Raw genomic sequence first — 24,938 nt, forward strand, 5'->3', positions numbered from 1 at the left:
GCCTCATGCTTTCCATGACCTCGGCACTAGAATTAGGTGATATGGTCGGCACCACGCTCTGACCGCCTTTTACCCCCGGGAAAGACCCGGTACTCAATTTTATAGGAGGCTGAGTAAACCTCGGGGCCGTTCTGAAAGTTTGGCAACGAGAAAAATCCCATCACCACTCGGGATCGAACCCCGGACCTTCCCGTCCGTAGCCAGCTGCTCTAACAACTGAGCTAACCGGCCACTCATTGCTGAAATAGTACGTATACAAAAATCACAATGCAATATGAACGAAGATAAATAGATAAATCTTGTGTAGAATTATGCTCTTTTATATGACAAAGCACAAAAGTAGGCTACTGTTCTGTTCGATTCCACTAGATGTGAGTGGCAGAAGACTTTTCGTTTCGATTCCGCTAAGTGGAAACGCACCTCTAGCCTGTATGATTTTCTTGCGCTAGAAAACTATTGCTCCCAAACTTAAAGATTATATAACGCGTCTTTTAACATTGCGATGGTTAATAAATGATTTCGCGGTCTTCCTTCCTTTGGTACAATCGTATGCAGTATACATTGAGGGTCTCCCTGTTCATGTCGTCACCACGGCACAGGGTCACCCACAACAAGACAAAGGACGTATTATTTTCTATACCAAGTCCTGCGAAGGAAGATAAATAGCGGCGAGAGTGGGGATAAGTTCTCCTATCGCTATTCTGTGCTTTCAGAACCTGCCGCGGGATTCGAATCACGGAATACTTAAATGGGAAGAAACTATGGTATCAACAGAGCTAAGACGGCAGATTACGGTGTTCCAGTTGCATTAAATTTTGTACTAAGATGAATGAGATATTACAGATTCGTTTAGCATTCAGAATCGAGTAAACAATGCATGATATCACGGCCTTCCTGTTTCTTTTGCATTATGCACACTGTGAATATACTTTTTATTAAAGCCCACATTATAACACTTTCGAAGCTGTGCTGATGAAACGTTTACCATTTCACGTCTGGATACAGGTATAGAGAACTTTTTATATTATTCTACATGTTCTAGTTTTATCATTTATATTCTTCCTGCGGAAATGGTTTGTCTCTTAGGTATAATCGCAATAGTAACATAGACCTAATGTTTTACACAATTAAGACTATATTGAAGTAATAATTATTATAAAATATCACACAAATGTTTATATAAATCGGTAATTATGGAGATTGATGACTGCTTTTGGACAATTTTTTCGAAACTTCCATTTTCACCATATGTTACCGTCTCAAAAATGATTGAAATATTTTGGATACAGGATTTTTTCTCGTTGCCAAACTTTCAGAACGGCCCCGAGGTTCACTCAGCCTCCTATAAAATTGAGTACCGGGTCTTTCCCGGGGGTAAAAGGCGGTCAGAGCGTGGTGCCGACCACACCACCTCATTCTAGTGCCGAGGTCATGGAAAGCATGGGGCTCTACCTCCATGCCCCCCAAGTGCCTTCATGGCATGTTACGGGGATACCTTTACCTTTACCTTTTACCAGAACACGGACTGCACCCGTTCCATCTTACTTCAAAATTCCAACCTTGTGCACACAAAATAGATTATTGGCACTAAAAAGTGCCTTTTCGTAAATATAATGATGCGCATTCGACGAACGCAAACAAATCTGCTCTTTTTAGTATTTTAAGACATAATTTGGTAGGTGCAGTCCGTGTTCTAAAATTTTCCCCAAAAACTTGCCCAGACATGTTCAAACATTTTAACAAGAGCCAGAACAGGTCACATTGTCACTCAATTGTACCTACACAGATTTCACATTTCTGATAATCCTACTTGTCTGTGGTGTAATAATCATGATGAAGATCTGGAACACATTCTTCTATACTGTCCATCCATAAACCACAAAAGAAGTAAATTAAACTTATCAATACCGGTTGCAGAAGACACAGCCCTGCAGTATATATTGACTACACCCCAGCTCTGGCTACTAGCAACAGACATCTATAATGAACACCGATCAAAATACCCTCATTTCTCGTGAAAAACAACAACTGAATAGACTACAGTGGACTATAGTGGACTTTATGTTGTCAGCAAACAGCTGGATACATTAAGAAGATTGATAATAATTAATGTTAAATACAACGTATTACTTACTTACAAATGGCTTTCAAGGAACCCGAAGGTTCATTGCCGTCCTCACATAAGCCCGCCATCGGTCCCTATCCTGTGCAAGATTAATCCAGTCTCTATCATCATATCCCACCTCCCTCAAATCCATTTTAATATTATATTCCTTTGCTGTGGTCGTGCCAGAGAATCAGTCCTATTCCGAGGCTTATTATAGGGATTCGTAACAAGCTGTTACGGTTAGTAAGTGTCCATGTAAGTTTTAATTCGGTGAAGCACCGTGAGTTTAAGGCCCGGTTGCTGGCGGTCGCTTAAGCACCATGCCGCTAAGCGGCCAAAGAATTAATCGGTAGGCCTACCTATTGCTGGAACACTCTGTATTATTTAGTTGCAAATAAGTTTTTAAAATTCAGTAAATTGTATGACAAACTTTTGCTCCCACTGTATGCAGACATTTATGAACAACTAGTAACGTTACAGTAATAAATATGTCTTTGGTTTTAATCTTTCAGTTATGATGGACGTCATTAAGATGGAACCCAATGTTGACCCTCTTGGCACATACACAAGTGATCACACAGATATTGGAGAGAAGAAGTCTGTGTCACTTGAGGTAAACTGAAAGACAACTATCAGTATTGAGAGTAAACACCAAACATTCTTGCATATTCTTAATTTTGACGTGTAACGTTGAAATTCGATACAAACAATGAAAGTATTCTGTGGAATGGAAATTCGATTTCATTTGCCTGAAAATGCTGATGCCATATGCCTCTCCAATAAAATGCACAGCCCATTGGAAATCGCGTTTATACATAACATACTTGGAAGAGTTTATTATAATCCATGGGAGAGTTGGAATATATTTAAAACAAAATAATATCACAGTCTAGTATATACAGTCACGAAGCTCAATACGTAATAAATATGCATCCATAGATAGTTGCTAACCACTAGGATCACTACTATCGCCTCATTACAAACAATGCGAAATAGTCCCTGCACAGTCTATTGTTCCTAGCACCCTCAAAACTCAAGCTTCGTGACTGTATATACTAGACTGTGATAATATTCAGTAGTGTGCTTTCAGAAAGGACACGAAACAGATGAATACCCAATAGATGAGTAACTGTAAAAATTTAATACAAGCTTGGCAATACTCACATACAGATCGATAAAATAACAATAATAACATTTAGGCCTACCAGGTATTCTCAAGTATTTAGAGTGTGCAATATATCAGTTCGTAAATTGTTAATTATTGTCTATGCCTCAGAAACAGTTGTTTACTTGTCCTCTCAATAATACATTCTGCTATATCATTTATTATTGTTGTTATTACTATTGTCTTCTTCGTTGTCATCTGAGTGTATGCACTAATACAAGAAATGAACGGATTGTATTGTATTGTATTGTATTGTATTTATTAACATTCCATGGCATTCATACATGCTTACAGCTAGAATATGGAACAAGTCAAAAAACTTAATACTATTATAAAATCTTAATTTATAGTCACAGTCTAGATGAAATATATACAGACGGAATTTACAATATAGTCTACTAGCACAACACAAAGTTTTAGTATCAATTTCATGAAGTGTTATTGAATGTCGTGAATTCACCTACAGAATAGAAGGCGTGAGAAATTAGGTACTTCTTTAATTTGGCCCTAAATAATTTTATTTTTTGAGTTTCATTTTTTATATCGATATGGAGGCTATTAAAAAAATTTACTGCCATATAACGCACTCCTTTTTGATAGCACGATAGACTTGCCGATGGAGTATGAAAGTAATTTTTTTGACTTGTATTTATGCTATGAACTGTTGAATTAGTTACAAAGTTTTCACGATTACATACGAGGAAGAGATATACTGACAAGCCATGGGCATTATTTGTAGTTTTTTGAAAATAGTCCTACACGATTCCCTAGATTTGGCACCTACCATTATTCTAATTACTCTTTTTTGCAATAGAAATATACTGTTACTATCTGTAGAATTTCCCCAGAATATTATTCCAAAACTCATTACCGAGTGAAAGTATGCAAAGTATACTATTTTTAAGTTATTGATATTTACTATCTTTTGCATAGATCTAATAGCAAAACATGCTGAATGATAACTATCATGAACAAATTATGGATATCGTATATTACAACCGTACATTTTGCAGGAAGGGACTGTACTGAACCCGCCTGTGACTGGAATAAAAGTGGAGTATTTGGACCCCAGCTATGATTTAATATCAGAGGTCAAACTAGAGCCTCCAGAGTCAATTATGCTTCCTGTAAGGAAGTGTGAAGCTGAGGTGAGTGAAGTGGAGATGGTTTATTATACTGTGCCATTATTCAGCTGTTGAGGTTCGAACTCGCACTCCTTCTGCTGTACTTACTATTTGCTCACCAATTTCCTAATGTTTGTCTAGTTTCTTATGTTCCTCTTACTCTGCTCCCATCTACAGGCGTGGACAAATTATTAGCAAAATTAAAGATTTTTTAATATATTTTTACAAAATATGATTCTTCAATTTAGACTACAGTTGACATTTTTGCGTATTTCCAAATTATTAGCAAAATTGAAGATTTATATTGTATATTTTTAGAAAATTTAACTCTTCAATTAGGACTACATTTGATATTTTCGCGTATTTACAAATTATTAGCAAAACTGAAGATTTTTATTATATATTTTACAAAATTTAACTCTTCAATTTAGACTGTAGTTGACATTTTTGCTAATTTACAAATTATTAGCAAAACTGAAGATTTTTATTATATATTTTACAAAATTTGACTCTTCAATTTAAACTGTAGTTGACATTTTTGCTAATTTACAAATTATTAGCAAAATTGAAGATTTTTATTATATATATATATTTTTACAAAATTTGACTCTTCAATTTAGACTGTAATTGACATTTTTGCTAATTTACAAATTATTAGCAAAATTGAAGATTTTTATTATATATTTTTACAAAAATTTGACTCTTCAATTTAGACTGTAGTTGACATTTTTGCTAATTTACAAATTATTAGCAAAATTGAAGATTTTTATTATATATTTTTACAAAATTTGACTCTTCAATTTAGACTGTAGTTGACATTTTTGCTAATTTACAAATTATTAGCAAAACTGAAGATTTTTATTATATATTTTTACAAAATTTGACTCTTCAATTCAGACTGTAGTTGACATTTTTGCTAATTTACAAATTATTAGCAAAATTGAAGATTTTTATTATATATTTTTACGAAATTTGACTCTTCAATTTAGACTGTAGTTGACATTTTTGCTAATTTACAAATTATTAGCAAAATTGAAGATTTTTATTATATATTTTTACAAAATTTGACTCTTCAATTCAGACTGTAGTTGACATTTTTGCTAATTTACAAATTATTAGCAAAATTGAAGATTTTTATTATATATTTTTACAAAATTTAACTCTTCAATTTAAACTACAGTTGACATTTTTGTATATTTCTGTCTGCTGTAATGATAGAAATATGCAAAATTGTCAACTGTACGGTAGTCGAAATTGAAAAGTCAAATTTTGTAAACAGAATTATCATAAAAATCGTCAGTTTTGTTAATAATTTGTCCACGTCTGTATATGTTATTAATCTCTTTCTTTCTTCTTCAAGATGTTTTAAATACTTTACAGTGATAATATCAGATAATTAGTTTTTTATTTTCAGTCAATCACTTACCATGTTAAGATGGCAGAAGTAGATTCTATTACATAAAGTTACAAATATTAATATACATCACGAATATTTTCGACTTAGTTTTCAAGTCATCTTCAGGTGATAGTTTACTAACAAACAAGTACATTTGAACGTAGGTGAAAAATATAAAGATAAAACACGAGTAAAAAGTTTAACCTTGCTTAATTTTCTTAAAGTGGTTAAATGGCGTACATGGTATGAAAATAACATTCAGATAGAAAATCTTCCAGTAAATGTAGTTATAATTTATACAGTATATTGTTGTTGTTGTTTTCTAATGCCAGGCGTTTGACAATAAAGTCATTTGACCTCTTGCACTCCATTGTTTTTCAAAGATATTATCATGGCCAGCCACTGAAGCACAGATTTTGAGGTGTTCCGAATCCATTTCTTGGTTTGAGTTGCACAATGGGCAGTTAGGGGACTGATATATTCCAATTCTATGCAGGTGTTTGGCCAAACAATCATGGCCTGTTGCCAATCTAAATGCAGCTACAGACGATTTTCGTGGTAAATCAGGAATTAACTGTGGATTTTGATGCAAAGAGTTCCATTTTTTCCCTTGAGATTGTGTTATCAAATTTTGTTTGTTCAAGTCTAAGTATGTAGATTTAATAAATCTCTTCACAGAGTAATACGTAGATTTAGTAACAGGTCTGTAAGTAGCAGTGCTGCCCTTCTTTGCTAAAGCACCCGCATTCTCGTTTCCCAGGATTCCACAATGGGATGGTATCCATTGGAATACAATTATTTTATTGAGTGATATTAAAATGGAAGGCAATGTGCCAGAGTTGTAAAATTAAATAGTTTGAAAAATTATTATTATGTAAAACTGAAGGCTAAGGCTTATTCATTACAAGTTCAATATGTTGGAAGACTGTAGTAAAATGGATGTGAAAGAAATTCTCTGTCTATTCGCCGTGGTAATTGATGTAACAGAATCTACTTCTGCCATCTTAACCTGATAAGTGATTGACTGAAAATAAAAAAAAGTAATTATCTGATATTATTATTCATAAACTTATCTGAACTCAATATGACTTTTAAACTTTACAGTGAGCAGAGCTAGTCCTTTTTATAGTCACAGAAATACATTTTGGATTGGTTAACAAGATGTGTAAACACGAAATGATAAATATTGAACAACCTATGTGCTCCCAGTTAATAAATCTCAGTAGTTCATGATCTTTGCAATGTTGTTGTTGTTGTCTAGTGCCTTGCATTTGGCAATGAAGCCATTAGCAGTCGTGCTTTCCAATACTTTTGAACTGTAGTTTCTTCTGATCTTAATGCTTCACAGGTCTTCAAGTGGCCTTCATTCATTTCTGCTGGATCGTTACACAGGACACATATGGGTGAAGCTGAGATACCTATTCTGTAGAGATGACTTGCTAGACAGTCATGATTTGTCAATAGTCTGAAGGCTGCAACTGCTGTTTTCCTTGGTCTCTGGGGGACTATATCTTGGTTGGAAAGTAGTGTAATCCATTTTTTGTCTTTAGCATTTGATTCTATTTCTTGTAGGTATGAATGAGAAAATTTTGTAGTGATCAAGCGTTTTATTGAGGAATATGAGAAATTAAATTTAGATTTTTGTTTTATTGTTGTGCCTTTCTTGGCAAGTGTGTCTGCGGTTTCATTCCCCATGACTCCACAGTGTGCTGGAATCCATTGGAGACGGACAATCTTATTAACTTTTTGGAGTTGTGTTAACATTTTGTAGCATTCTCTTATTTTTGTTGACTTCTTTGTAGCATTTGAACATATTCCCTGAATTGCAGCTTTAGAATCTGAAAGAATTACTGTCTTGTTATATTTATTCAAGGGAAGATTTAATAATTGTCGGAGAGCAATGTGTATAGCCTCTATTTCACCATCATAATTTGTTGTCTCTCTGCCAACAGAATGATAAAAGGAAAAATGTGTACATGTAACTCCAGCTCCAGTAAGGTTTTCTGTGGTGGATCCATCGGTATATATGTGTAGCTATTCTTCTGTAGGGTATCTAGTATTGATCGTTTCCAGTGCTAGAAGTTTTTGTATTTCTTTTGGTGTGTCTGATTTACTTATTTCCTCTGTTAATTCCAAACTGAAGGTAGGTTGCAATAATTCCAATGGATTTTCTCTTATAAGTAAATTTTCTCTCGTGTTAGGAATGCTCAGTTTGGATTTAATCTGTGTTACCTTTTCTAGGAAACTACCCATTATTAATCTACTCAGCAAGATGGCTGAGTGGTGAAACATTGGACTTGCATTCAAGAGTTCCCAGGTTCAAATCTGGGAACTGTGGAATGTGATCATGGTCCTAGTGGTTTCCTCGATCATAAAATAACTAAGAATCTAGCTATTTAAAATGCAAAAGTTGGATTTTTCCCATTTCCACTACAAAATATGCAGATAATGTTTCACAAGATTGCTAATTGTAATGGTGGACTAGATGGCATTGAAGAAGTGGGATGGCCAATAGTTGGAGGCAATCTAATGTGTCCGAAATAATGTACCGCTCCAGACAGGCAATCGAAGTTAAAGTAACTATAAAACTAAAATCTAAAAAATGAAAAATATAACTCTGAAATATAAACAGTAATTACTTCTGTACATTACGTTATTTGTCTTTTAGTACCAGATCTGTTGTCAACGTTAGAGCGATTGCTTGAATTCAAGCACCAGTTTTTTTTTAGTTGGTTATTTAACGATTCTGTATCAACTACTAGGTTATTTAGCGTCGATGAGATTGGTGATAGCGAGATGGTATTTGGCGCGATGAGAACGAGGATTCGCCATAGATTACCTAGCATTCACCTTACGGTTGGGGAAAACCTCGGAAAAAAACCAACCAGGTAATCAGCTCAAGCGGGGATCGAACCCGCGCCCGAGCGCAACTGCAGACTGATGGGCAAGTGCCTTAACCGACTGAGCCACGCCATTCATAGGAATGGTCACATACTTCGACTTCAACAAACAAAATTTGTTAACACAATCTCAAGGGAAAAAATGGAACTCTGCATCATAATCCACAGTTAATTCCCGATTTACCACGAAAATCGTCTGTAGCTGCATTTAAATTGGCAACAGGCCATGATTGTTTGGCCAAACATCTGCATAGAATTGGAATATATCAGTCCCCTAACTGCCCATTGTGCAACTCAAACCAAGAAATGGATTCGGAACACCTCAAAATCTGTGCTTCAGTGGCTGGTCATGATAATATCTTTGAAAAATATTGGAGTGCAAGAGGTCAAATGACTTTATTGTCAAACGCCTGGCATTAGAAAACAACAACATATGTATTAATGTGGACGAAATTCTTATCAATAAAAATGATAGCTTTAACATACATATTCACGAGTTGAGAATCATACTATAGTCGCGACGCTGTTATTCCCGGCGTGACTCCTCCGCTTTTCTTACGTCTTAGGAAGTGAAGGCTCTATAAAGTCTAAATAGACAGTATCGTTCGCCATTTTTGTTCTTTCGTTGCCGAGCTACCATACGAGGAATCTATTTGCCACACCGTTAAACATTATCATGTCGTAGCTCCTATGATAATAAATCAAACGCACTGTAATTCAGCAAATAATTGAGCGGCAAATAACGTCTTCGTGTGCTTTCTGCGAACGCCATCGAAAGAGCCAAAATGGCGGGCGATTATATTAAGTATTTATCGAGCCTTAAGAAATGAATAACGTCTTCATCAGCGAATCACAAGACGCACACGTTTAAATGTAGCTGACCTGCGATTGGCTGCCGGAAATTAGAGCGACGGGACTATTGTAGCTTTCAATATTTCGTTCAAATTTGATGTAGTTCTCATATCAGGAATTTGCAATCATTGTGCAGGTACTCTGTCAGGGCTATATTGATTCTTATTCTGCAGGAACAATCGTGTCATGTCAACGTGATCAAGGATGAGATGAATTTGGAAGAAAAGACAGATAATGATGAAGACTTAACTCAGAGGTGTGTTTAGTGTGTGAGTCTACTCTCTTATACAGAGAGATCATTTTACGGTTTCACCCTAGCATAAGCATATGTAACAGATTACCGGTACTTGCATCAGCAGACACCAAGGCGTTGTTATCTTTAGAACCGGACTTTCAGATAAGACTAGCTCGTTCGTATTTGCCCATCATTGTAGTTCGAGTTAATTCTAAAGCTGGCCGCAGTGGCTTGTAGTGGCAGCAGTGAGGTGATAAAATGATCACTCTGTAGTTCATAAGTGTTGTTTTTATCAGCAGATCATAATAACTAGAGCCTGGATGTTTGGCAAAATGCCTTTTTTACTGGGTGGAAGTAAATCATTATTTGCATAGATATAAATATGATTTTGAATAAATCAAAGTGATAGGGCCAATTTTTATTTTGCCTTTTCAAAGCAATATTTCTTGTTTATTTGCAATTTTCTAATTAATTGTAATGTAATGTGTATGAAATTTAAAGATTTGAAACAATGACTAACTTTACTAACAATAGTAAATAAAAGTAATTTATTTCGGTTCTTAATCTGCTAATAATCGTGCTTTAGTACTGTTGGTGTAATATGAATAATAATCGACAATCCACAGTTACAAATATAATATCGTCATGTCTTCACGACACCAACAATCAGCTTTATAATTTTAAATATTAAGCTCGTTCTCATAGATGTTGTCATGTAGCATTTCCAATTGTTTACTTTCGTATTTTCAAATATTACTGTTACAATTTTGTGCTACACGTGTTTATTATTGTAGGAGAAAGAAATTTGACTGAGGAACAGTCAGTTATTGTCGGGTGACAGAAGGTATAAGATCTGTTAGCTAGAATGCCCAAATTCAGTAAACCATTGAAAAGTAAACTTCATGCTTACGTTAGTGAATTTGGTGCCCATGTGTTTTCAACCTATGGAACAGTTTTGTTATGCAAGATTTGTGAAAAGACAGTTAATCAGGAAAAAAAAAGTATTTTATAAGTCAACATGTGTCACCTACGAAGTAAATATGTGACTTATGTTGATATAATTTAAATTTATTGCTAAAATATATTATGACATTTTAAAATGTCAAATGCTTTTTCCAATGATTATTGTGCTATTTTTGTTTACGTTTTATTGCCTTTTTTGCCTGCCTATCTTAACTGTTACAAATGCCTAAACATCCGGGCTCTATAATAACAATAATAATAAACCATTGCCGTTCAAAGATCAATCTATTTTTATCTTTTGATTAAAATTATATCTATTATGATAAAGTTGCAAATTTAATATAATTGATTATTGTTATTTACGAAATCTTTTCATTTCAGTATTGCAGATGCCAATCACACCGATGTCTTGAGTGAGTCTCATGATACGGTGTTTGAAGACCGCGAAAATATTGTTCTAAACCCTGAAAACATGTGTGCAGAGCAAATTGTCAGTGAAAATGATTGCAACATGTTGATTGTTAACAGTATGTTTTCAAAAAATAACACCTCGGCCATAACATCTAGGGTATACAAGAAGGATAATTCATTCAAATGCAATACTTGTGGCAAATCTTTATCTACCCCCGGAAGTCTGAGTCGTCATATTCGCACTCATACAGCCAAAATGCCATTTAAATGCGATGCCTGTGGTAAATGTTCCTCAGAATCTGGAAATGTAAAAACCGATGAAAAGGAACTGAATGGGGGTAAGGAATTCGGATGTGATTTTTGTCAGAATTCATTTTCACAGCTGGGAAACCTTAGTCACAATGTAGGGCAGCAGGCAGTTCAGAAACCATTCAAATGTGATTTCTGTAGTACGTCTTTCCCTCATCTACCTGCACTCCAAAGGCATATACGTAAACATACGGGCGAGAAGCCATTCAAATGCGACGTTTGTGGCAATTGTTTCAAAGAATCGGGACATCTTGTGAACCACATACGTTTGCATACAGGGGAAAAACCATTCAAATGTAATCTCTGTACTAAAATTTTTACACAGTCATCTTCTCTAAAAAGACATATGCTTACCCATTCAGGCGAAAAACCATTTAAATGCGATATTTGTGGTAAGCGCTATCCAGCTTTGAAAAGTCTCACAATTCATGAAAGGCAACATACCGGCGAAAAACCATTCAAATGCAATAGTTGCGGAAGATGTTTTTCAGTGTCTGGAAATCTGAAAATACATCAAAGACATCACACCGGCGAGAAACCTTATAAATGTGAAGTCTGTGGCAAGTGTTTCTCAATTTCGACCTCCCTGAAAAGACACACACGCATACACAGAGGCGAAAAACCATTTAGATGCGATGTGTGTGATATGAGGTTTTCACAATCTGCGTCCCTCAAAAGGCATAAACACAATCACACGGGTGAGAAGTTGCATAAGTGTGATGTTTGTGAAATGAGCTTTTTCGTACCTGATACTCTTAAACGACATAAACGTCACCACACAGGAGAAAAGGCATTCAAATGCATTACTTGTGGTAAAGATTTCTCCGAGGCTTCGTCTCTGAAGAGGCATGTACGATATCACACAGGGGAGAAGCCTTTCAAATGCGATGTTTGTGGAAAAAGTTTCACTCAGTCCGCATCTATGAAAAGGCATATTCGCAATCATACCGGGGACAAGCCATTCAAATGCGATGTCTGTGGTGAGACGTATTCCACTTCAAGCACTCTCAAAATTCATTTACGTCACCATGTCGAGTAGTACGTGCGATATTTATGGTAATTTTAATTTTGTTTGAAATTCAATAGAAATATGATAATCTTATCCATACAGGAGGAACTCATCAAGTGATTTCTCTAAATTCTAGTGTAGTTCTGAAAAAAATAAAAAATTTTCCTTGTTCACTTCGCATCAAAAGGAATGGGCCGACTCTTGGTCGTTAGCAATACAGAGTTCTGCCGTGCAGTTCACACGTTTCGACTAGCTGCAGTTGGAGACATTGCTTTGATATTTATTTATTGAAAATCGTCTACAATATAATGAACCTTACGAAGTGTATGTGCGCCTGTTTTCCATGCCAGATTATGAGCTCGTTTTCTTGTGCACTTAAATTATTTTTATTTTACATTTTAATTAGTTTATTTTAAATGTTTAATGATGTTTCGGTGAATGTAGAGTATCCAACGCCCACTGAACGAATATTTCACTTTTATCACTGCCAATGTTGCGATATAATCGTATATGCAAGGTAGGCTATAACAAAAACCTAAACTAACCAAACCTAACCTGTCAAAGAAGCAACAAGTTATACTAAATATGTGTAAAATTGGCCTATGTCTCTATAGTGAGCGGGACATAAGTAACATTGACCGATCTTTCTTAATAAATTTCGTTATATCTGTGTTGTAAAAAATATTATTGCCCATCGGCTGTGCTCTGTTAATAGGCGAGACTTGTTCGGAATAAACAAAAATAATAATTGTGCAAATCTGGCTTCCTGTAAATAACTTAAATAGTTTTAAACGAAAAAATTGTTCTGGGACCGGGTATTGAACCCAGGACCTTTGACTAAGCGCGCTAACGCTCTACCACTGAGCTATCCAGTAACTGTACCGAACTCCGGGCCAATTCTTTCCTTTATATCCACGTACCTTAAGTGGTTTGATAGACTACAAAGAACCCAACATTGAGTGCACATTCTACTGTGTGACTAATTGGTAGACCGTTGGCGCACTTAACCAAAAGTCCCGGGTTCGAAACCGGATCGCGGAGCAATTTTTCCCTTTAAAGTTATTTAAAAATTATAGTTATTTCACTTCGTAAAAAACCGGACGTATATAAAATAAATAAGGTAATACAAATAAAAAAGCCTGTAGTAGTAGGGACTAGTACCTCGACCACAAACCACTTGCTCTCATCCTGCACAGCATGCAGTCCACGGGACTCCAATCATAGGCTACTCTCGTGCACAATAACGTATTTGAACCAGAGCAGTGATTTATTGACCGAGCTGTTGCAGGTCTGTCATATTCAGGAATAATGTCTAGACAGACCGTTTTATTTGCAGACAGGAGCACTGATTGGGAGAGAAGGGGTTTCTTAGAGTTCGGACATATAATGTAAGAAACATCGCCACATAAATCTCGAGATACATGATGGGAAAATTTGTAATTTAAAAAATTAGATTGTCGGAGACTCGAACCTTAAATACGTAGTACTATTCACTCATTTTCTAGACCTGTGCTGTAACGATTTATACTATTGAAACTGATAGTATCCAGTCGGAATAATAGGTTGTGTTCCTGTTCATATTCATTTCCATTGACTTTGTATTTATCAATAATTGTATTGTTATTTCTCTCTTCAGAGGCCCTCATGTATCTAAAATCAACCCTCCACTCCATTTTATAACACATTTCAGACTCAAAATACAGCAAACTTAAATGGTTTAACTATGTGTTATGTGATGAACGGCAGTTTTGACGAGACGAACATGAGCAGTATTATGTACGGTATCTGGAACTTATAAATTATCAGCGGCCCATGCTGTGTCAGTTCAACCTGGGCATGTCACCGATATGATATTTAGTCATGAGATTTTTGTGTACTAGTATAGAACTCTGGCAAAATTTCAGATTATTTGGTTGCATTTGTAAGCTACAGCCTCCTGAATTTCATGTCATATCAATGAGTACAAAGTGAAACAAAAGTAGACTTAACAAGTGAAGGATGAAGGCTGGAGCCTTTATTCTTACTTTATTTTGTTTTGGAGATTTTCACAATATGAGTTTTTTGATGTCAGTATAATGTATTTATTGAAATAAAACGTGCATTCAAGATCTCTCGAAGCAAAGTGGTTATTGGAACTGGAAGTGTATTGTAAATTAAAACTGATATTTTAGCAGGTTTTGGAACATGTTTATTGCATTAGGGCATGCAATACTTCATACTGAATTTAGATAGAATGAAAACTCAATTTAAAAAAAAAATGGATTTATTAGTAGGTATTGGAATGAACGCCTCATATATAAAAAACACTAATATTTATAACTTTACATGAATAATAATTTCTAAATCTTCATAACCAACAAACGTTTCAACGCAAGAATCATGTCTCTATGTGCAGTTAATATTCAATTTCTACAGACATTTTTCAAATGTTTATTAAGGAGTTTCTTTATACATTCTGCTTCTGACATGCACTTTTATAATTTCATGGAGCTATAACAAAGAAATGGTACAGCACGTAAATAAATGTTCATAACTGAATTAAGCAAACATGTTAACAGAATTTGAAGATGATCTGACATGGTAGCTGATATTTTGAAAGATTTTTGGCTGAATTGACATGGAATGACCCATGAAGAAAATGTTTTTATGGACATGAACATTCCATTATGAACTGTAATTATATTCGACTAAAATCAAATGATTGAATATATATTTAAAGTGTTTCACTTCGAATTAAAATTTTATTTGTTTTTGATATCATGCTATACATAGCTACATACGTACATACATAAATTCATAATGTTCTGCCAAATGGCAGCTCTTTCACTACAAACCCAGCATTTCCAATCTTTCCTATTTTCTGCCTTCTCCTCTGTCTCCACATATGATCTATATATCTTTATGTAGTTATCATCTGATATCTTCTTCTGCTCTGATCTCTTCTCCCGTTCATCATTCCTTCCAGTGCATCCTTCAGTAGACACTTTCTTCTCAGTCAGTCTCTTCCTGATCAGTTTCAGCATAATTCTTTCTTCACTCTCTCTTTCCAACACATCTTCATATCTTATTCTGTTTGGTTCATTTCACATGCTTAAGTCACACGTCACCAAACCCTGTCTTATCTCATCATTTCTCCTCTGCTTTCAGATCTCTAGCTACGTTACTTTGTAACAATTCCTGGTTCTTATTAATTTTTTGCTCACGTGTCATTCATGGTCCCATAATTTTTACAATGGAGATTCATTTATTCCGGTGTGGCTTAGTGGATACAGTGTGAGCACGTAGAGCTGAAAATCCGGGTTTGAGTCACGGTACCGGAGAGAATTTTTCTCTGTTCTATGCATCCTTCAGTCTAGTGGTTAGATTTATTTCAAATTTTCTGTGTGTATTTAGTTGGTATTGTAGGATAAATTGACACGGGGGACTTTAAAAATAATGGTTTTTAAAGCAGATTTCTTGAAAAAATCTAGCAAAAAGTGAGGTAAAAAATTTACATATATGAGAAAAAAAATTCATAGAATTATAAGATATTGCTTTTTTTGAAAACCCTTCCATCAGATTACTTATAAGAATGTTAGAAATAAATTGTAAGGGTTTCATTGTTCTACTCCCAACAGTTTTAGTGAGTTGTTAGACTTCTCAATCACTGATAATTCTCACTATGTGTCCGAAATATGACAGCTTGAACTTTATGACTATAGCGCCCAGAGAGCAACTAGGTTTAATTTCCTGCCAATTAATTAATTTATATATACGCTGATGATACCACATTCGTTGCAGGAAATAAGAAAGGGCAACAAAGCAGGACTCAAGCTAAACATCCAGAAGACTTCGTTCATGGCTACTGAACAGGATAAATTGATAAAGATAATGCTGAAGATTTGAAAGTGGCGGATAAAATTAATTTTGTGGGCGTAAGAATATCAAAAGTAAGCAGTTGCACGGAAGAAATAAAAAAGATGAATAATTCTAGGGAAAGTAGCAATGAAGAAATGTAGTAAATTTATGTAAATGATTCAGAAATATCAATCAGAACCAAAATGAAGCTAATCCAGGCGATGATCTTTCCAATATTATTGTATGGGTGAGAAAGTTGGACACTAAAAATTGCAGACAGGAGAACAATTGATGCTTTTTATAAGTGGTCATGGAGGAGGATGCTAAAAGTAATATGGCTTGACAGAAGAACAAAAGCATCTATTCTGCAGGAAATTAAACCTACTGCAATAATAATAAAAAGTGATTGTAATGTTATTATATTTAATTAATCTGTAAGCAAGTTACTGGTACACCTCTACAGTGCATTAAAAGTCGACCTGGGTAGCGCGGTCGGTATAGCGCTGGCCTTCTGTGCTCGAGGTTACGGGTTCGAGGCTCATGTCAATAGATTTACTGGCTTGTAAAAGAACTGCGGAACAAAATTCCGGCATACCGGCGACGTTGATTTAAGGTCTGCCGTTGCGAGCGTCGTTAAACCGTAATTTAAAAACAATGACAAAATTACACCATATAGGATGTTTATGGAACGTTATATCCATTTACCGCAAGTCGTTTCTAAACCTGTTGATTCAGTAATCATAGATTACCGTAAATATTTGTGAAAAAAAAAAAAACAAGTTTATAAATAAAATGGATTTAGGGACGATATAATTATAAGAAAACAAGCCTAGTCCAGTGAACATCAGTGAAAAGTAAAGTTTTCCTCCTCACAATGTCGATAGATTTCCTGAAGGCTTTAAGGAAGACCTGTGTTTGTGGAAATGTCATTAATGATGAAAGATCGAGTCATTTTAATACTCAACAATGAGCATAGATTTTAGAGAGGCAAAACAGAGACTATCACGGCATACTTGATGTTCAGCATTTAGCCTACATTACTTATGAAGAGTAATACCGTTACCGTATTTTTTCGGAAGAAAACTTAGAGACGAAATGTTCGGCACAAAACTTGGAAATGCAAGTCAAAGCCACAAGTTTTACTAAAGCGCTATGAAATGGTGTTTCTGTGGTTATTATTTACACAATCTACTATTTCCACATTCACGTTGTCTGGAGGTCCAAGACGAATTACTAGCATTGCATCTCCGCCACAGCAATCATAAGTTCCTTGTCTTTTCTTCTGAACATCCTTTGGTTAGGAGAAACTAGCGCAAGGTACTTAAGTCATTTTCTCAGCACTTCTTCAGCCGACGTCAAAATACATAGCCCTGCCAATATCTTTTGAAGTCTTACAAGCATATCTTACGATAGCTCCCTAGCAACATTTCAAACTGTAGATCCAAGGATTTCTGGTTCAGGTCTACCTGAAGTCAAAAATTTATCGAAAAGTTCTATGTAATAGTACCTTCTGATCACAAGACATCACACAGAAAAGAAACAAGAAAAAAGAGAGAAAGGAATATAAGATCAAAGAGAGTTGAAAAAAAAGGTAAGAGAGATTACAGTTCTGGAGGAATAGGTGTAAGTGACATCTAGTAAAGAATCCACTTTTCCCGATCGATCGCCCAAATGCTTCCTGGGCTAGGAGAACGTGCAGCATCAGTGTAGCTTTTATGGAGAATTGTAAAAAAAGAAAAAAAGGCCTGTGCCTGTGTGTATTGCAATATGCATAATTATGAATTATTATTATTATTATTATTATTATTATTATTATTATTATTATTATTATTATTATTATTATTACTGTAAAAACAGTCATCATCATTATCATCTTTTCTGGCTATGAGTAATAGTCTATTTGTTTACAATTCTGTTTCCTTAGTACGTACAGTAGACACAATGATTTGTGAAACAGAGATTTGGAAAATGAGTCGGAACCTTAAGTATACCTTACCTAATTATCAGACTCTTTTCACTTTCCTTATTTTAAACAACTTTCCTATTCTTGCTGTATGCAGTTAATCTTTCTTACTTTATTAATGGACAAAAAAAATTCGCTCCAACGCCGGGGATCGAACCCGGGTCCCCAGTTTTACGCACTGGAGGCCCTAACCACTAAGCTGCGCCGAGGCTCAATCCACAGCACCGGATCGAGTCTTTCTCCTTTGGTATTTTCGGTTATTGACCTTACTCCATGTTCGACATATATGCAGAATGTTTAAAAAATACGGGGCATAATTTCAGGTATGTATTTCCCACATGTAGACAATCAAAATAGTTCATTACAACATGTGTCCGGAAATGCTTTATTTCCGAGTTATGGCCTTACAACATTGAAATTCATCGGAACGTTTTTCTTTCCGCAGGTCGTTGCCGTCAAAGGAGACATTAAGAGGGCACTCTGACAGTTCATTCCGAGGCGAAGGTTACATTCAGTGTTGTGTAGGCGTTAGACTGTGCGACATGTATTCAAATCAAGAGCTGACAGAGATACACTTCATGTACGGTAAGGTGGACGGCAATGCTGCGCTGGCTCGTCGTTTGTACCAGGAGAGCCCATTTAAAATCATTGGTTTATTCGTCTCCGGTGCCTGATTTGGAATCCCTTTGGAATAGAATTGTGGCAGGTTCTGAGGACATACGCAATACTCCTGGAGTTTGGGATCGTGTTCGCAGGTCAATGAGACATCGTATTCAAGCAGGAGGTGGACATTTTGAACATCTTCTGTAATGACAACGACCTGCGGAAAGAAAAACGTTCTGGTGAATTTCAATGTTGTGAAGGCCATAACTCGGAAATGAAGCATTTCCGGAGACATGTTGTAATGAACTATTTTGATTGTCTACATGTGGGAAATACATACCAGAAATTATGCCCCGTATTTTTGAAACATCCTGTATATTGACATAATAATATTGAGTCAACAGTCAATACACAAGGAGCGCAGTCATTTGAGTGACTTGATGGCCGGGACTCCACAGTATATATGCACTGTTGGACGAATGATCTACGTAAAGATTAATTTTTTAGTCCAACAGAATTATCTCTTATGAATTCGATCTGGTGGTGTGGAGGATTGAGTCTCGGCGTAGCTCAGTGGCTAGAGCGCCCAGTGCGTAGAATTGGAGATGTGGGTTCGATTTCCAGAGCGAATTTTTTTCTTCATTAATAACCAATGGTAATCATAACAGATAATTCTATAGGACTAAAAAAATTTATCTTTACGTAGTTTCTTACTTTAGCATATTATGATTGGCTGTGAGTTTAATAATGTTTACAGTAACTGCTGGAGTTTTATACAAACATATCTTCTTTGTAGATATTTATATTCTTCACTCTGCTTACAATTGTCATGGACGTGATCAAGCAGGAACCGTTAGAAACGAGTGATGATACAGACCAGAGATGGCCATTAACAGAGGTGAGTCTGAAGTTATTTGCCATTACCGGTAGTTATTTATGTCAGAAGTATGTATTTGAATGCGTAACAACAAAATCTAACAACATGCATGAATTATTATCCAGTAAATGAAATTCTCGTAGACATTATATTGAAGAGAGTACGTCAAACCTACATCATCTATTATTTGCCATTACGTCAGATGTTTTACGTCACACATTCTTCTTAATTTATACTTATTAACTTAGTAGGTGATAGATCTGAGTGCTGAATATCTGGATTATGAGACCATGTTGTTACTTCTCACGTCCTCATAATTATATGAATACCTTGGGAATAAATAGTGATAAACCTCTAAATTGACTTTTACAGTTTTCTGGTTGTAAACTTTGTCTTTCATTTGGTTGAAGAGCGAGAACCAAAAAGTCGTGTATTGATCTTTAATCACAAAAAATGCCAACAGATCGCACCCTAAAGTGAACAAAAAAATAATAAGATGAAGAAATTTCAGCATTTTCCTTTTCTCTGCTGATTTTGTCATTTATATTTATACAGATATAGTTTTTATGCTCGACCATGCTGAAATGTAGTAATTATACACCTGATAGTAGCCCTTTAATGCACCTCATTAAAGTACACCTATTCGTTATAATTCAGTTGTTCAGCCAATGAGAAATCACCATTGTACCATTATGAAACCGCAAGTATCGATTATTCTCGGATATGCAATCGAAAGACAATTAGCGAAAAGTCACGGAGGCTGGAAATCCAATACTGTCGCAGAAGGTTATATTCTGTTACTATAATAATTAGCGTTAATTGTAAATAATATTCAAGTAAATTAAATTTGTCATCTCGTTTTTCAATTCTAAATCATTTTCCAGGTTATATCAAGAATAATCTTCATGTTATTCTCTAGATTATATCAAGGTCAATCACATTCGTGCCTCGGAAAAAATCAATATTTTCGCGTCTGTGCACATCTCACAATTCAGGTCAGTTCCGCTCCCCACTTAGATAACCAAAACATGAATACTCATGAATAATTTCAAGTTAGAAATATGATCGAGCATAAAGAGTGGTATGAAACTTGCCTATAATGGTAATTAAGATGCTCGTATGAAAATTATGAAACTCGCTTGCGCTCGTTTCATAAACAAACATACTCGCGTCTTAATTACTAGCATTATAGGCTCGTTGCATAATGTACTATTTCACGTGAAATGTTTAAGTTCGAGGTACAAGAGAGAGACATTGTAACTTTTGAGTAAGAAAGGTTCACTCCGACATTATTTGTGGTACCGTGGAAACGAAAGTGTAGGATGAACTTCGTGCCCCGTCGTTTTTTCTGCTGTACATATCGCGCTATTCTCTATTTTATTGTTCCTTGATTTTTCCCACACAATAGTAATGAATGAGTCCTATATGGGTTATGTATTTTTCATTTCATTTATTGTAGTCCATAGATCCCACAATCTGTATGTAGCTTTCAATGTTGAACATAAAGCAGATTAATTCAGTTTGTAAAAATTGTAAATTATTTTTTATTTAACGACGCTCACAACTGCCGAGGTTATATCAGCATCACCAGTGTGCCGGAATTTTGTCCTGCTGGAGTTCATTTACATGCCAGTAAATCTATTGACATGAACCTGCCGCATTTAAGCACACCGACTGCGTCACTCAGGCCGACAATTCAGTTTGCAAGCGTAAACATAAATACATATGGCACGGGGCCCTCCTGGCTCCCCCCACCGTAAACCATTTCGGTCAGGTTGATCATCTCATTGGGTGAGAGGATAATGAAATTAACACTTAAGAATTAAATATTTACCTGACAAAATTTATTGACAAAAACCAGGTAATAACAAATATAGACTATATCAAGAAACAACAATAGATGTAAGTGTGTATATATCTACGAGGCGCATCCAGAAAGTAAGTTTCCCGATTTTTTCCTCTTGAAAGTAAATGTAATTAGTCGTGTCAATTGGCATGCGTAACAGATCTATGACGCACTGTTGGACGAATGATCTACGTAAAGATTAATTTTTTAGTCCAACAGAATTATCTCTTATGAATTCGATCTGGTGGTGTGGAGGATTGAGTCTCGGCGTAGCTCAGTGGCTAGAGCGCCCAGTGCGTAGAATTGGAGATGTGGGTTCGATTTCCAGAGCGAATTTTTTTCTTCATTAATAACCAATGGTAATCATAACAGATAATTCTATAGGACTAAAAAAATTTATCTTTACGTAGTTTCTTACTTTAGCATATTATGATTGGCTGTGAGTTTAATAATGTTTACAGTAATTGCTGGAGTTTTATACAAACATATCTTCTTTGTAGATATTTATATGCCAGCCGGACAGGTCCCGCCTGGTGCCAGTAGCATGGCAGCAGTGGTCCAAAATGGAAGCTCTTATTCCTTCTCCCGCCGCCTCCAAGGTTCGGTCGTTGATAAAGTTCTTTAATGCACAAAGCATTGCGCCAATTGAAATTCATCGGCAGCTCTGTCAGGTCTATGGGCCGAATATCATGAGTAAGCAGATGGTGCGTCGCTGGTGTAGGCAGTTTTCCGAAGGTTGTCAAAGTGTCCATGATGAAGAGCGCAGTGGGCGACCGTCCCTCATCAATGATGATCGTGTTGAGCTGGTGCGGCAGTGCATCATGGAGAACCGTCGCGTCGCTTCACGATTACGGAGCTGAGCAGCCATTTTCCGCAGATATCGCGATCCTTGTTGCATGAGATTGTCACTAAGCACCTGCTGTTCAAAAAAGTGTGTGCCAGGTGGGTGCCGAGAAACCTGACACCCGAACACAAAATTCAACGTTTAAGAGCAGCACTGATATTTCTGCAACGGTATCACGATGACGGCGACGAGTTCCTCGACAGGATCGTAATGGGCGATGAGACTTGGATTTCGCACTTCACCCCGGAAACCAAGCAGCAGTCAATGCATTGGCGGCATAGTGGATCTGCGGTCAGGACGAAATTCAAACAGATGCTGTCGGTACGGAAAGTGATGTGCACGGTGTTCTGAGACAGGAAGGGCATTCTGCTCATTGACTTCCTTCCAAGAGGTGAAACAGTGAACGCTGACCGTTACTGTGAAACACTGCGAAAATTGCGACGTGCCATTCAAAACAAGAGGCGTGGAATGCTTACTGCAGGTGTTGTGCTCCTCCATGACAATGCTCGTCCACATACAGCTCGGCGCACAGCAGCTGTTTTGATAGAATTTGGCTGGGAGTTGTTTGATCATCCACCTTACAGTCTGATCTTCATCCCAGCGAATTTCACGTATTCTTGCACCTCAAGAAATTCCTGTCCTCCGGTGAGCCTTTTGGCAACGACGAAGAGCTGAAGACGTCTGTCACACGCTGGTTCCATTCACAGGCGTCAGAGTTCTATGACAGAGGGATACAAAAGTTGATCCCACAATACGACAAGTGTCTCAATTCTGATGGTGGCTATGTTGAAAAATAGCTGAAACATTGCTGTACCTGTTGCCAATAAATGTTTTTGTGAAAGTGTGTGTTCTTTTTTTTTTTAAATAGGGAAACTTACTTATATGCGCCTCATATAAATATAATAAAAATACAAAGATCTCTTGAATATTGATAAATAAAAAGTAGAGAAATGGAGCGCTCAAACTAAATTAATAAACTGGCTAATATAACCAAAAACGGAAGAATCAATTAACTAACATACTTCTAGCATCCCGGAAACTGACTTGCCAATGCAATACCAACTTCACTGACATCCGCCATTACAAGTAACAAATTAAAATAACAGTCTTCCACAAAATTTCATATAAAGTATAAGTACCCTCAATTCTGCTATCAACAGAGACAGAATGAAACTCAATACAAACGTAAACCAATAGAATCACAATAAGGTAGCTATAAGCAAAAACTAGCGAATGCCAGTGGAATTCTCTAGAAAGATAAATGTCAGAAAGGAAAGAGAATTAAATTTTCAAAACGATATTAATAAATACAAAAACCTCACAAATTCCTGAGTCCAAGATGTGGCCACTAGCAGGCCAGTTTCCGGATGAGCCTCAGAAACCCTTGCTGTCAGGCAGTAGTCGAACCAACTCCAATTCCCTGGACCAGACCCCGTCTGCCCATATCGAAGTTACAACTCCAGGCCATTATACCCGGGAACACGCAAACACGGAGCTGTAATCGACTTTCCCACAGACTGCATCACAACTTCCTAGTTCGAGCACCCATCACTCACTGCTGGCGACTAACTCGTTCCCGTCTCCATAGCTGACTGCTCCCAACTTGCTCGCTCAACCTCGCTCCTGGTCAACGGGCAACCGCGACATAACAGAAAAATATTTGAATGAAATAAACCAATGACAAAAAAGAAAGCAAGGCCCACCAACCAAAAGCCGAATCGCTAAACTAATAAACTCGCTCCAGATATCAAGAAGTAAGTTCGACAGAAAATGGCGTATAAAGGAACGCCATCTATGAAAGAAAATAGAAAATAAAATAAACTAGTCAAGGAAATAAGGAGAAAGAGAAAATGAATACAGGGAATACAGAGTGCTGGAAAACAAACGGCACACATGAAAATCCAAAAAGAAAAAAATACAGTACGGTATTAAAGAAAGTATAAACCTACTGTATTTGATTGCTTTAATTCGAGTGTTCAGATTAGACACAATCATTACGAGTTCCTTAAATCCCCAGTATCTTTTCTTTTTTTGGAATTGCATGAATTGTACTCCAATATCGGTACTATGTTACGCTATTGACATTGACTTCGTCATTTCTTTCTGGTTTCTAAGTCATAGTCCCCATTACTTTATATGCATATCTCTCCTATTTTTCCAGTTTATGGCTACAGTTTCAGGTTGTGATGAGTACATTGTGTGATAACCTTTTCCAGGAAGGAAATATGTTGAATGTAGCTGAGATAAAGTTTGAATACGTGGACTCCAGCTATGATGTCTCCTCGGAAGTGAAACATGAGCTATCAGCAGGTTCAATTGCCGATTTAGTGAAGTGTGAATTCAAGGTGAGTGTTATTTGTTATGTGTCTTATCTTGGGTATTTGTTAGTTTTGCAGTTGGCTGCACTACAAGCCGGATGGTCACAGGCTTGGTCCTGTGTTTTTCCCATTGATCTAATCTTTCCAGCCACATTATGTCCGAGGGTTTGGCTCGGTCT

General features: G+C 36.3%; 1 protein-coding gene across 6 annotated transcripts in view; it reads left to right on the forward strand.

Annotated features, from left to right (window-relative positions):
• The first annotated feature begins 370 nt into the window (after positions 1-370).
• Positions 371-24,938, forward strand: part of LOC138698619 (zinc finger protein 665-like) — a 38,308-nt gene continuing 13,740 nt past the window's right edge. Inside the window, exons 1-5 of one of the 6 annotated variants that reach the window (XM_069824679.1) lie at positions 371-1,005; positions 2,620-2,720; positions 4,286-4,420; positions 9,718-9,800; positions 11,124-16,006. In XM_069824679.1, the coding sequence (XP_069680780.1) occupies positions 2,622-2,720; positions 4,286-4,420; positions 9,718-9,800; positions 11,124-12,501 (1,695 nt within the window). In that variant the 5' untranslated portion in view covers positions 371-1,005; positions 2,620-2,621 and the 3' untranslated portion in view covers positions 12,502-16,006. Of the gene's footprint in view, positions 1,006-2,619; positions 2,721-4,285; positions 4,421-9,717; positions 9,814-11,123; positions 16,010-17,141; positions 17,900-19,670; positions 19,773-24,657; positions 24,787-24,938 lie in introns of those variants that run through there. The other 5 variants (XM_069824680.1, XM_069824683.1, XM_069824684.1 and 2 more) reach the window with 5 other exon arrangements.

Source organism: Periplaneta americana, chromosome 4 (assembly GCF_040183065.1).
Source record: "Periplaneta americana isolate PAMFEO1 chromosome 4, P.americana_PAMFEO1_priV1, whole genome shotgun sequence".
Classification (NCBI taxonomy): domain Eukaryota; kingdom Metazoa; phylum Arthropoda; class Insecta; order Blattodea; family Blattidae; genus Periplaneta; species Periplaneta americana.